The sequence below is a fragment of the Ranitomeya imitator genome, chromosome 2, assembly GCF_032444005.1.
Source record: "Ranitomeya imitator isolate aRanImi1 chromosome 2, aRanImi1.pri, whole genome shotgun sequence".
Taxonomy (NCBI): domain Eukaryota; kingdom Metazoa; phylum Chordata; class Amphibia; order Anura; family Dendrobatidae; genus Ranitomeya; species Ranitomeya imitator.
This window is the reverse complement of record NC_091283.1, coordinates 543,965,310-543,980,047: the sequence shown is the minus strand read 5'-3', so window position 1 is coordinate 543,980,047 and position 14,738 is coordinate 543,965,310. Positions and strand designations below refer to the sequence as shown.

Below are 14,738 nucleotides of genomic sequence, written 5' to 3'. Positions count from 1 at the left end.
ATTAATATAGGCAACAAAGGACATTCTCAGTATAACAAAGCTTGTGTGAGGTAATAGCATGTCAGTTAGGGTGTGTTGGTGAAAGGCATGTCAGTCACATTACCTCTATGTGAGAGGATATAGAAACTGCCAGTTACAGACTATTTTTACCACAATAATGCCTCATTAGAAGAGGAATTCCATGGCGGAAAGACATTTGTAATCAACTTGCTCCTGGCAAAATTTCGACAACAAAAAAAGATTTCACTTTCTGTGGCATCTTCTGGAATTGCAGCTACACTTTTAAAAGGTGGCAGGACAGCACATTCGACATTCAAACTACCACCTAACCTGTCTCATAGTGACAACCCCATGTGTAATATTGCCAAGGGATCAAGGACTGGCCAAATTGCTTCAAAAATACAGTGCCATCATTTGGGATGAATGCACCATGTCACACAAAAGGGCTCTGGAAGCAGTGGACAGACTGCTGCAAGACCTGCGTAGCAACAAATATATCATGGGAGGAGTAGTTGTTGTTTTGGCAGGTGACTTCCGCCAAACACTACCTATTATTCTAAGATCAACCCCTGCAGACGAACTCAATGCATATCTCAAAGCATTGTACCTTTGGAGAAAAGTAAAGAAAATGTCACTGAACACAAACATGAGGGTCTACATGACAGGCGATGTTTCTGCTGGACTGTTTTAGAGCCCGCTGTTGACTATTGGAGATGGCAAGGCACCAGTAAACTCAACCACTGGACAGATCACCTTCCCGAGCAACTTTTGTTGCATTGTGACTTCCATTGAGAAGCTGAAAGCAAAGGTTTTCCAAACATTCAGCTCCACTTCAAAAATTCTGGCTGCCTGTGTGAAAGGGCCATTCTAGCTCCCAAAAATGACAGCGTCAACAAGATCAATCTTCAAATTCTAAATCTCCTTCCAGGTGTGTGCACATCCTACAAGTCAGTGGATACAGTAATAGACCCTGCTCAAGCATTATTTTATCCAACTGAGATCCTCAATTCCTTGGGGCCACAAGGACTTCCTCCTCACAACCTCTTTCTAAAACCTGGAGCACCTGTTCTGCTATTGAGAAATTTGGAACCACCAAAGCTGTGTAATGGAACTAGACTCTTGATTAAGAATCTGTTTCCATATGTAATTGAGGCAACCATTTTGACAGGATGTGCCACAGGAGAAGATGTTTTCATTCCAACAATTCCTCTCATTCCATCTGATTTGCCTTTTGATTTTAAACGCCTCCAGTTTCCTGTTCGACTGGCATTTGCTATGTCCATCAACAAGGCTCAGGGATAGTCCTTGAAAGTAGTTGAAATCGATTTACAATCTCCATGCTTTTCTCATGGTCAACTTTATGTGGCCTGTTCAAGAGTTGGAACAGCCAAAAATCTGTTCGTCTTTGCACCTGAAGGAAAAACTAAGAATGTAATTTATCAAAAGGCTCTTGAATAAGTAGTAGAAGATTACTTCACATTACTTGGCCAATTTAGTTAAATCTGTGTGGAATATCTCTGATATTGAAATATGTTGTGAAATGCTTCTATTAGCTTAGTTTTTGCCTTTTAGTAATTACATTTTTATTATTTGTTTTGTGGTTTTTGTGTGCAGAATGAATTTTTAACACATTCTATTTTGCTAACAGTAGTTATATTGTATTATATAGAGTAATTATAAACAGAATTATCTATTTTAAGTATTTATTTCTGTTAATGTTGATGATTATGGCTTACAGCCAGTGAAAACCCAAAAGACATTATCTCAGTAAATTAGAATACTTTATAAAGCCAGCTTGAAAAATTATTTTAAAATCTGAACTGTTGGCCTGCTGAATTGTATGTTCAGTAAATGCACTCAATACTTGGTTGGGGCTTTCCATTAATATGCTTTGATACAGCACTCTGTGAACAGCCAGTTTCTTTAGCAATGACCTTTTGTGGCTTAGGCTAGGTTCACATTACGTTAGTGCAGCCCGTTCAACACATGAGTTAAACGGGCTGCGTTAACTCAAGTGCCGACTTGCCATCGCGCTAGCGCAGATAGAGCTAACAGATGCTCCATCTGCGCTAGCGGTGACGGACCCGGAAACGCTGCAGCCCGCGTCCCAGGGTCCGTCACTCAATGACGGCACATAATAGGTGTGCACTAGCTATGCGCCCTCAATAGAGCTCAAAGGCAGCGTTAACGGACTGCGTTACACCTAGTTATGCCTCGGTGTATGGCAGTCCGTAATGTGAACTTAGCCTTACCCTCCTTGTGGAGTGTGTCAGTGACTGCCTTCTGGACATCTGTCAAGTCAGCAGTGTTCCCCATGATTGTGGAGCCTACTGAAACAGACTAAGGGACCTTTTTAAATGCTTAGGAAGCCTTTGCGGGTGTTTTTGTTAATTCTAATTTACTGAGGTGATGACTATTGGGTTTTCATTGGCTGTAAGCCATAATCATCAACATTAACAGAAATAAACACTTGAAATAGATCACTCTGTTTGTAGTGACTCTATATAACGAGTTTCACTTTTTGTGTTGAACTGAAATAAATTAACTTTTTGATGATCTAATTTCTTTATCGCCTCTCATTGGGGGACACAGGAACCATGGGTGTATGCTGCTGCCACTAGGAGGCTGACACTATGCAAATAAAAAAAATTAGCTCCTCCTCTGCAGTGTACACCCCACCGACTGGCATTAAACTCTTCAGTTTAGCTTAGTGTCAGTAGGAGGTGGACACGGGTCTTTCATTAGACCCTTATCTACCTCAATGTGCGTCGTTTTTTCTTTCAGGTTCTCCGGATGGGATACAGGGTGAGCAGTCACACCTGTAGTCCCACATTATGGACTATGAGTACGGCGTGTACTGCCACCCCGTATCCTCATAGATCCCTCTCCAGGACCAAGAGCCTAGCACACAAGCGTGCTCAGAAGTCCGGTCCTGGCTCCGTCCCCCACCCACTCGCCCACCAGAGCCTGTCGGTCGGAGGAGACGAGGACGTCCGTCACCACCTACACGGACGTCTAATACCTTCCACTTTTTTAAGGTTAGTACCGACGGCGTGGGAAGTTAGGTGAGTATTTGTGCTCCCTATCAGTCGCTACTCCTCCTAGGGGCTCTGTGGATCCCCTACGTTTCCGGCGCAGCTTTCCTTCTGAGCAGCGCGGCGCCTTACTGGCACCCGCACCGCTATTTCTGCGGCCGCACTTCTCAACCTGCGGCCGCACCTTTTTCTGCAGACCCACCGCAGCACTGGGCGACACTTAGGCCCCGTTGCTTCCCTATCTTTGCGGTGGTCTTGATGACCGATTGCGCTGTCTCCCACCGCGGCCGCGTTTTTACAGGCAGTCGCACTGCCTCACCTGCGGCCGCATCCTTTTAATCTTTGCGGCGCGGCCCCCTTCAGGCAGCCGCACCGTTTTCCCCGGCAGCCGTACCTTGGGAGGTGACGCGCGGCGCGGTCCTCTCCAGCGGCCGCCGGCTTCTAATACAGGCCCCGGCTCTTCCCGGGGCCTACTTCCGGCGCCGGCATCGGCGCTCCCCCTTTCCGGCGGCGGCTGCCGCGCCTATCAGCCGAGCGGCGCCCGCACTGTTTTGCGCCGCACCGCCGATAACCACCTTTTCTGCGGTCACCGGCTTCTAATTTAGGCCCCGGCTTTCCCCGGGGCCTACTTCCGGTGACGCGCTCCGCCCACTTCCGGTATCATCGGGCGGGCTTTCTCCCGCCCGACAAACTCTGCCCTGCATTCCCCACCCACCGGCGCCATCTCGGCTGGCTCCGCCCCTTCCTCCACGCCGCTGCTGGATGCTCAGGGCACGAGTTTTCTTCATCGTGCCACGCACCTGCGTCGGGGGAACTTCGCAGAGCGCTCTTTCTGGGAACACAGCACGCCATCTGCGCTGGGGATCCACAGCATCTTCCTCCAGGCCTGCAGCTCCTGGTATCCGGGGTTTTTCGTCTGCCGTGAGTAGCTCTGCACTGCAGACTGACACCCTCCTCTGCCCCACTGTCCCCTAACCTGCTGGCATTTTCTTCAGGGACCTCTTCAAAATGTCTAACTCTAAAGGGGGCCGCTCTCGTCCTCCAACTTCTTCATCTTCTGCCTTAGTCACGTACTTTGCATGTTTGTCCTGTAACAGCAAACTTCCCTCAGGTCAGTCCTCCCCGCTGTGTCAGTCCTGCAGCAACCCGATTGTTCCCACCGCCCAGGATCCCCCGGCTGTTCCGCCCGAGAGTGATCCCCCCATCCCAGGCTGGGCCGCCTCTCTGTCCCAATCGGTGGCCGATTTAACACGGGTATCTCAAACCCTAGTGTCCGCGCTGGATCGGTTACCCCTGCAGTGGCCAGCGGGTCGCAGGAACCGCCGCCCGAGCCCTCCTTGATAAGCCACAAAAGGTCCAGACAGGAACGTCGGTCTGAGTCCTCTTCGCGCTCCATCTCGCCGCTTGGCCCTCCCCCGCAATTGGTGTCCCACCGATCCTCCTCCCCTGAGTCAGGCGAGGCATTATCTGATGCGCCTTCGGAGGATATTTCGGAGCTGGATCCTAACCAAATCCCCACCATGAGTGAGACAGTACAGAACCTCATTGGGGCAATAAACCAAACCTGTGGCATCAAGGATCCCTCTACGGAACCCGCAGATCAGGCGGTTTCGTTTAGACAGGCCAAACCACCTTCTAAATTTTTCGCTCCTCATCCTGAATTCGAGGAAATCTTGTCCAGAGAGAGAACGAACCCCACTAGGCGTTTTCAGAGGGGAAAACGCCTGGGTGTGCTATATCCTTTTTCTCCAGAACTTACCGCCAATTGGACGGTCTCTCCCTCAGTGGATCCACCTGTGTCCAGGCTGTCCACCAACACGGTGCTTCCTCTGTCCGGCGGAGCATCTCTGAAGGAATCTGCTTTTGAAGCGGCTTCAGCGGCTCTATGTCCAGCTTTTGCGTCCACTTGGGCTTCAAAATCCATTTCAAAATGGGCCAAGGATCTTCGGCGAGGTATCCTGGACGGGGCACCTCCCGCGCAATTAGCGGAACTTGCCAGCCAGATTTCCCACGCTGGTGAATACCTGGTTTCCGCCTCCCTGGATGTCGCATCTTGTGCGGCTCAAGCTTCCAGCAATGCCGTTGCCATCCGCCGGACTGTTTGGCTCAAGGCCTGGCAGGCGGACTTGTCCTCCAAAAAGTCCCTCACTGGTCTTCCCTTCCAGGGCTCTCATCTCTTTGGTTCCCAGCTGGACCAAATAATTAAGGACGCCACCGGGGGTACAAGTTCTATTCTCCCCCAGGCTAAGCCTCGTCGCCCTCCTCCTAGATGACAGTTTCGTTCTTTTCGGCCTTTTCGTCGCTTTGCTGCGTCAAACTCCTTTTCCCAGCAGCAACAGAGGCCACAGGCACGTCAAGAGAAGAAGGCGGTATCCTTTAGGCCCACTCCGTCCTGGCTTCCTCGTTTCTCCCAGGGTAGATCCTCCAGGCCCAGGACTGGAAGATCCACCTCGGCATGACTCTCGGCAAGACTCCAGCCCAACTCCCAGATTGGGCGGCCGTCTTCTCCTTTTCAGGGACGTCTGGATTTCCGCAGTAGAGGATGCATGGGTCAGGGAAGTTGTATCCTCGGGATACAAAATAGAGTTCGCTTCCCGACCTCGGGATCGTTTCTTCCAATCCCGTCCTCCAAGAGACCCCGCTCTAGTTCCGGGCTTCTTCTCAGCCATCGCTTCTCTGCTCAAATCCGGGGTAATCGTTCCCGTCCCAGAAAAAGAACGCTTCACGGGTTTCTACTCGAATCTTTTTGTGGTACTGAAAAAAGACGGCAAAGTTCGCCCCATTCTGGACCTCAAATTGCTGAACAGGAGAGTTCGCCTGAGACACTTCAGGATGGAATCCCTTCGTTCAGTAATTGCTTCCATGGAGGCTCAGGAGTTTCTATGCTCAATAGATATCCAGGACGCCTACCTCCATGTCCCGATATTTCCCGGACATCACCATTTCCTGCGCTTCGCAGTGCAACGAGATCATTTTCAGTTCGTCGCCCTGCCGTTCGGTCTCGCAACCGCGCCGAGAGTGTTCACGAAGATCATGGCGGCGCTGATGGCCATCTTGAGAGTCAGAGGCTTGGTCCTCTTTCCATATCTCGACGACATCCTCATCAAGGCTCCGTCCTTTGCTCAGGCCCACGAAAGCCTGTCCATTGTTCTCGACACCTTAGCCCGTTTCGGGTGGCTGGTGAAACGGAAGAAGTCCTGCCTTATTCCTTCTCAGCGCATCATCTTTCTGGGCATGCTTTTCGACACTCGTCAGAGCAGAGTCTTCCTTCCCAAGGACAAAAGATCCACTCTTTGTCGGGACATACGCTTGCTCCAGGGTCCTCGGCCTCCCTCCCTCCGATCGGCCATGAAGGTTCTGGGGAGGATGGTAGCTACATTGGAAGCGATTCCCTTCGCCCAATTCCATTCGCGACCCCTTCAGCAAGCCATTCTGTCTCAGTGGGACAGGTCGGTCTTCTCCCTGGATCGACCGATCAGACTCTCCTTTCGGGTCAAGCGGTCTCTCAACTGGTGGCTGACGTCACCTCTCATTTCCCAGGGCAGGTCCTTCCTTCTGGTTCACTTTCAGGTGGTGACAACGGATGCCAGCCTGATCGGCTGGGGTGCGGTTTTTCGCCACCTGACGGTTCAGGGCCGTTGGTCGCCGCAGGAGTCATCTCTGCCAATCAACGTCCTCGAAATTCGGGCCATCTTTCTGTCCCTCCGCCACTGGGAAAGGATCCTCAGGGGCCTTCCAGTCCGGATCCAGACGGACAACGCCACGGCTGTGGCATATGTCAACCATCAAGGGGGGACTCGGAGCTCCTTGGCCCTTGCCGAGGTATCCAAGATCCTCCTTTGGGCAGAGGCAACGGTTCCGGTGATATCCGCGGTGCATATCCCCGGCGTGGAAAACTGGGCCGCCGACTTCCTCAGCCGCGAGGGCCTTGCGGCAGGGGAATGGTCCTTGCATCCGGAGGTATTCCATCAGATTTGTCTTCGATGGGGAACTCCGGACGTGGATCTCACGGCGTCTCGAATCAACAGGAAGGTTCCGCAGTTCGTCTCCAGGTCCCGCGATCCTCTCGCAGTGGGCGTCGATGCTCTGGCCATTCCTTGGTCACAGTTCGAGCTGCCCTACCTGTTCCCACCCCTTCCATTACTTCCCAAACTGTTGAAGAAGATCAAAGCGGAAGGGGTGCCGGTCATCCTGATCGCCCCGGATTGGCCCAGGAGAGCTTGGTTCGCGGAGCTCGTCAACCTTCTCGCGGACGCTCCCTGGCGCCTTCGAGACAGGCCCGATCTGCTGTCCCAGGGTCCGATCTGCCACCCGAATTCTCGGTCGCTCAGTTTAACGGCGTGGCTGTTGAGACCGCGGTTCTAAGAGCGTCCGGCCTTTCGGACCGGGTGATTCACACCATGATTCAGGCTCGGAAGCCTTCGTCTTCCAGGATCTACTACCGCACCTGGAAGGCCTACTTCCGTTGGTGCGAGTCCAACCGCGTTCCGCCTATGGTTTTTTCCCTGCCTTCTCTTTTGGCCTTCCTTCAGGCAGGACTGGATTCGGGCCTGGCTCTTAGTTCCCTGAAGGGTCAGGTCTCTGCGCTTTCCATCCTCTTTCAGAAGACCTTGGCCTCTCGGCCACAGGTTAAGACCTTCTTTCAGGGGGTAGCCCACGCCGTCCCGCCGTACAGGGCCCCTGTGGAGGCATGGGACCTAAACCTGGTACTGGACGTTCTGAAGGTTTCTCCCTTTGAACCTCTTAGGGAGATTCCTCTATCAGTTTTATCATGGAAGGTGGCCTTTCTTGTGGCCATCACGTCCATTCGCCGCGTTTCCGAGCTGGCGGCCCTGTCTTGCCGTCCTCCGTTTTTGGTCATTCACCAGGACAAGGTGGTCTTCCGGCCCCCACCTTCTTTTCTTCCTAAGGTGGTTTCCACCTTCCACCTCAACGAAGACATCGTTCTACCTTCCTTTTGTCCAGCTCCGACTCGTCCTCTGGAGCGATCGTTGAACAAGCTGGACCTTGTCAGGGCTGTGAGGATCTATCTGGACAGAACGTCCACTTTCCGGAAGACGGATTCCTTTTTCGTCATTCCTGATGGCACGCGCAGAGGCCAGCCGGCTTCTAAAGCGACTATTGCTCGCTGGATCAGAATGGCAATTTTGGAGGCTTACCGGGTCAAGAACAGAGTGCCCCCTCCTGGGATTAAGGCTCACTCTACCCGGGCAGTCGGCACCTCCTGGGCGGTGCACCACAGGGCTTCCGCCCTACAGCTTTGCAAAGCGGCAACTTGGTCTTCCATCCACACGTTCGCCAAATTTTACAAGGTCCATATCTACGCATCGGCGGATGCCAGCCTAGGCAGAAGGATCCTGCAGGCGGCAGTGGTGAGTCCTCTGACCTGATGGAAGTCTGTTTTTCCCGCCCTTGGGACTGCTTTGGGACGTCCCATGGTTCCTGTGTCCCCCAATGAGAGGCGATAAAGAAAACAGGATTTTTGGTTGCTTACCGTAAAATCTGTTTCTTGAAGCCTCCATTGGGGGACACAGCTCCCTCCCAATGTTTTTGTTATATGTTCTCTGACTGTTCTCACGTTTACAGTTCTCAAGTTTGTGGTTATGGTTTTTCAACCTTGTTCTTTCTCCTACTGCTTTCTCACTAACTGAAGAGTTTAATGCCAGTCGGTGGGGTGTACACTGCAGAGGAGGAGCTAACTTTTTTAATTTGCATAGTGTCAGCCTCCTAGTGGCAGCAGCATACACCCATGGTTCCTGTGTCCCCCAATGGAGGCTTCAAGAAACAGATTTTACGGTAAGCAACCAAAAATCCTGTTTTTGTAAGAAGCACCTGTATATTGATCCATACTGGGGGTGTTTACTACTGACGTCACAGATTTTTATATTTCTGAACTATTATATGTAAGTGCGGGCACTCTATTTGTAGTTGTGCCGCCATTCACCAAGTTTGTTCTAATAAAGTTGTTTTATCTTTTCTATTTATGCCTTGGAATAATCTTTGACCACATATTCGTTTTTTTTCCTCTCTTGGTTTCTCTGTACAAACTGAATGGTCTGCCATTTTTTCCGCAATGCACATATATATCACCACTTCAATGTATCATTATTCAAGCAATCCACTATTGTGGTTTAGTTATACTTTTGATCATGTGAGAACATAATCGGTCTGCCATAACTACTTGTAGGAAATGGGATGTATTTTACATACCGTATATACTCGTGTATAAGTCGTCCCGAGTATAAGCCGAGGCACCTAATTTTGCCTTGAAAAACTGGAGTGTAAGCCAGGTATGCATTGTCCCCTAATCCCCATTCTAGTATGCATAGTTCCTCATCCCCATCCTTGTCTGCATTACTCCTTATTCCCATCCTCGTGTGCATGGGCTTCTTAGTACCATCCTTGTATGCATGGGCTCCTTATTCCCATATATGTGTGTGTGTGTAGTGGCATATGTCTAGGATTTTACAGTTAGGGCCAGAAATATTTGGACAGTGACACAAGTTTTGTTATTTTAGCTGTTTACAAAAACATGTTCAGAAATAAAATTATATATGTAATATGGGCTGAAAGTGCACACTCCCAGCTGCAATATGATAGTTTCCACATCCAAATCGGAGAAAGGGTTTAGGAATCATAGCTCTGTAATGCATAGCGTCCTCTTTTTCAAGGGACCAAAAGTAATTGGACAATGGACTCTAAGGGCTGCAATTAACTCTGAAGGCGTCTCCCTCGTTAACCTGTAATCAATGAAGTAGTTAAAAGGTCAGGGGTGGATTCCAGGTGTGTGGTTTTGCATTTGGAAGCTGTTGCTGTGAGCAGACAACATGCGGTCAAAGGAACTCTCAATTGAGGTGAAGCAGAACATCCTGAGGCTGAAAAAAAAGAAAAAATCCATCAGAGAGATATCAGACATGCTTGGAGTAGCAAAATCAACAGTTGGGTACATTCTGAGAAAAAAGGAATTGACGGGTGAGCTTGGGAACTCAAAAATGCCTGGGCGTCCACGGATGACAACAGTGGTGGATGATCGCCGCATACTTAATTTGGTGAAGAAGAACCCGTTCACAACATCAACTGAAGTCCAGAACACTCTCAGTGAAGTAGGTGTATCTGTCTCTAAGTCAACAGTAAAGAGAAGACTCCATGACAGTAAATACAAAGGGTTCACATCTAGATGCAAACCATTCATCAATACCAAAAATAGACAGGCCAGAGTTAAATTTGCAGAAAAACACCTCAAGAAGCCAGCTCAGTTCTGGAAAAGTATTCTATGGAGAGATGAGACAAAGATCAACCTGTACCAGAATGATGGGAAGAAAAAAGTTTGGAGAAGAAAGGGAACGGCACATGATCCAAGGCACACCACATCCTCTGTAAAACATGGTGGAGGCAACGTGATGGCATGGGCATGCATGGCTTTCAATGGCACTGGGTCACTTGTGTTTATTGATGACATAAGAGCAGACAAGAGTAGCCGGATGAATTCTGAAGTGTACCGGGATATACTTTCAGCCCAGATTCAGCCAAATGCTGCAAAGTTGATTGGACGGCGCTTCATAGTATAGATGGACAATGACCCCAAGCATACAGCCAAAGCTACCCAGGAGTTCATGAGTGCCAAAAAGTGGAACATTCTGCAATGGCCAAGTCAATCTCCAGATCTAAACCCAATTGAGCATGCATTTCACTTGCTCAAAGCCAGACTTAAGACGGAAAGACCCACAAACAAGCAAGACCTGAAGGCTGCGGCTGTAAAGGCCTGGCAAAGCATTAAGAAGGAGGAAACCCAGCGTTTGGTGATGTCCATGGGTTCCAGACTTAAGGCAGTGATTGCCTCCAAAGGATTTGCAACAAAATATTGAAAATAAAAATATTTTGTTTGGGTTATGTTTATTTGTCCAATTACTTTTGACCTCCTAAAATGTGGAGTGTTTGTAAAGAAATGTGTACAATTCCTACATTTTCTATCAGATATTTTTGTTCAACCCTTCAAATTAAACGTTACAATCTGCACTTGAATTCTGTTGTAGAGGTTTCATTTCAAATCCAATGTGGTGGCATGCAGAGCCCAACTCGCGAAAATTGTGTCACTGTCCAAATATTTCTGGCCCTAACTGTATGTGTGACTAGTGATAATGTAGCATCTGTCTTGAAAGTAAAGGCCCCTTCACATTAAGCGACGCTGCAGCGATACCGACAACGATCCGGATCGCTGCAGCGTCGCTGTTTGGTCGCTGGAGAGCTGTCACACAGACCGCTCTCCAGCGACCAACGATGCCGGTAACCAGGGTAAACATCGGGTAACTAAGCGCAGGGCCGTGCTTAGTAACCCGATGTTTACCCTGGTTACCATCCTAAAAGTAAAAAAAACAAACAGTACATACTTACCTAACGCTGTCTGTCCTCCAGCGCTGTGCTCTGCACTCCTCCTGTACTGGCTGTGAGCACAGCGGCCGGAAAGCAGAGCGGTGACGTCACCGCTCTGCTTTCCGGCTGACAGACGCTCACAGCCAGAGCAGGAGGAGTGCAGAGCACAGCGCTGGATTGGTTATCACCAGCATTAGTTTTGTACATGAGGCCCGTTGCTTAAGGTTCAGATCTCCATCACTGACCTGGCTGTTCTCAAACTAAAGGCACAGCAGCAATATATAGATTTCCATGCTAATAAGAATCTGCAGAGTGGTTTGTGGGTGATGGACATCCACTCAGTGACCGAGGTGTGTGTGATGTGGGCTGCCAATCTGATGCCATTAAAATGCAGATCTCCTAGACCCTTTGGCCACAATTGGTGCCATTAGTTAGTTGTACATACTCATCCTTTCCTCTTTCCCCAGGTAAAGGTCAGCATTGATTCTGCTGACCGGAAGAGAGCGGTGAGCTCTGTGTGTACTTACATCGTGTACCAGTGCTCCCGTCCAGCTCCGCATCACTCCAGAGACCTGCACTCTATGATCGTTGCTGCATTTCAGTGCCTGTGTGTCTGGCTCACCGAGCATCCCGACATGTTAAATGAAAAGGTGACCTGACCAATTCTAGCACAGATCTTCTACTTTTCATTAAAGAGACTATACATTTGGATTTGGGTTGTGTTTGGTATTGCAGCTCTGTTCCATTAAAACCACCCTTCTTTCTAATCTCAGATAAACCACAGTCCGGCTCTGATCAGCACTGCCGACTACTGTACAGTCAAGTGCTGTATATAGTTCTCCCCCATCTCACAATATCTCTTATTTATATTTTGTCTGTTTTTATCTCTCCTAGCCAATGTACACTTCTGTCTATTACTAAGAGTGTGTTTACACAGACCGACCAGCAGCATGATATGACTGCCGGTAACTTTTACCGATCATCAGTAGCTTGAATACCTGTTTACACAGGCAGACCAAAGTAAGCGATGTGCACTGGGCATCTATACTAGATCACTCAGTGCACATAAGCGGCCAGAGTTCCCGCCAGAGCAAGTCCTGTTTACACAGGATGACACACCAAAAACTGATATTTTCCTCTGCATAAAAGATCATTTCACCTAAAGAATGAGCTTTTTGCTCATTCATCGGGTGATCAGCAGCCTCTTTTTACACGGGAAAATAATTGTAAAACAAGCCTTTTTAACCATGCTTGTTCACAATTATCTTAAGGTGCACTTACACTGCAATTATGAACTAAGCTGCTTATCAAGAACTGTATTTCTAACAAAAAAGTACATATACAGTCATGAAAAACTATGTACACCCTTTCAACTCTATGGTTCTACATATCGGGACATAAATTTTAAATCTAGTTCATAGAAGGTCTTAAATTTAGAAAGTGCCCAAGCCTCAATGAACTTAAAGGGATATTCCCATCTCCAAACTCCTATCCCAATATGTAGTAGGTTTAATAATATTAGCAAATACCTCCAATTTGAAATATATAGTTTTTCTAATTCGCCATGTCTCTTTCCTCATGTGCAGGCATTGCAGGACCTTGGGTATCCATGGTTATGACCACTAGCAACTACACTTGCGTCGGTACGGGTCCGTCGCTAAGCGACGCACATTGTGAAAATGTGGCATGATGTGGGTAGCGGATGCAGTTTTTCAACGCATCCGCTGCCCATTCTAAAGTCCGGGGAGGAAGGGGCAGAGTTCTGGCCGCGCATGCTGGTAGGAAATGGCGTTTTTTTCGTGCCGACAGTCAGCCAAAACACGACGCATCCAGTGCACGACGGACACGACGTCGCGATCCGTCGGCAATACAAGTCTATGGGAAAAAAACGCATCCTGCGGGCACATTTGCCGGATCCGTTTTTTTCCCAAAACGATGGATTGCGACGGACTTCACACGGCGCAAGTGTGAAAGAAGCCTAACTGGCACCATATCGGTGGTCGTAACCATGGATACCTAAGGTTCTGCAATGCACATAAGGAAAGAGACATGGCGAATTAGAAAATCTATACTACATTTCTAATTGGAGGTATTTGCTAATATTATTATTACACCTACTACATAGTGGGATAGGGACTTGGAGCTGGGAATACCCCTTTAAGCAAAACTGCAATGAGAGTGGACCATAATACCTCCCAAACAATTTGGGAGACTGATAGTCAAGGTGGATCTGCAAGCTATTGATTCATGGGGCTGGCTTAACTTTTCACACCACCTTCACAATTTGGGCTTAGTTTTTTGGTTTACAATGAATTTGTCACGTATCGTTCATCTGAGGTTGTACTTGCCTAATTTTAAGACCGCTTGCGTAAAACCCTAGAATTGTCAGAGGGTGTACTTAGTTTTTCTCATAACTGTGTGTACATAAGCTATTGAGCTGTAGATGGATTGGTTACTCTTTCCCAGATGAGAGGAGGTTCTCGGACATCTTTGATTTGCTCACTTCTGTGATGGTGGACCTTTTTTGCGATCTTTTATAAAACTAAACTTGTATTGTTCTTAGGACTGCCTAAAAGAGGTGCTGGAGATTGTAGAGCTGGGGATATCTGGCAGCAAGTCCAAAAACCCTGAGCTACAAGAAGTGCGATTTAAAGGGGACAAGGAGCACAACCCAGCCTCTATGAGAGTAAAAGATGCCGCTGAAGCCACATTAACCTGGTACTGAGCTCCATTCTTGTAGAGAAGGTCATGTTCACTAGATATGTCCGTACAGGCTGATAAGACACATAGCCATTCCATTCTATCATAGATAAATGAATTTTCTGTCGACACTGAGCTAGCTTAGATGATACTTTGTCAACATTTCTCTTTAAACTGTCATATACTATGTATTACCTGGTGTCATTGAAATACATCCAAAAGGAAACCTTGCTAATAATCAGCAGTAACAATAGACCATGATTTTAGTCTATAGCTCAGTAGACTACACGTTTTGTATAGACAGACTGCTAGCAAACTGTGTACTCTGATCTTGCCGTCTTCTTCCCTTTCATCCTATGGAATATCTTTATTTTGGGTTAGTAAGACTTGGTAGACAGGCAGGAGTATGCCTGCGGGATCAGATTAGCAAGAATTTGGAGCCTGGCAGGAGTGTAACTGTAGGATCAGACTACACAGTTTGTAGTCTGTAACCATGGAAACAAATAAACCAGCATAGAAGTGGTAGACATGATATTGGAGTATTTGCTTTTTCGGCACAATAAAGCTAATTGACATCTCATGAATGTGGTTTTCTCACTTATTGTAGACACATTGGTGTCATAGACTGGCTTC

At 48.2% G+C, this 14,738-nt stretch overlaps 1 protein-coding gene across 4 annotated transcripts in view; it reads left to right on the top strand.

The window, feature by feature from the left end:
* Positions 1-14,738, top strand: part of RALGAPB (Ral GTPase activating protein non-catalytic subunit beta) — a 119,564-nt gene that overhangs the window by 87,618 nt on the left and 17,208 nt on the right. For all 4 annotated transcript variants that reach the window (XM_069751939.1, XM_069751937.1, XM_069751940.1 and 1 more), the window contains 2 exons: positions 11,873-12,055; positions 13,969-14,123. In XM_069751939.1, coding sequence (XP_069608040.1) covers positions 11,873-12,055; positions 13,969-14,123 — 338 coding nt within the window. The remainder of the gene's footprint in view (positions 1-11,872; positions 12,056-13,968; positions 14,124-14,738) is intronic.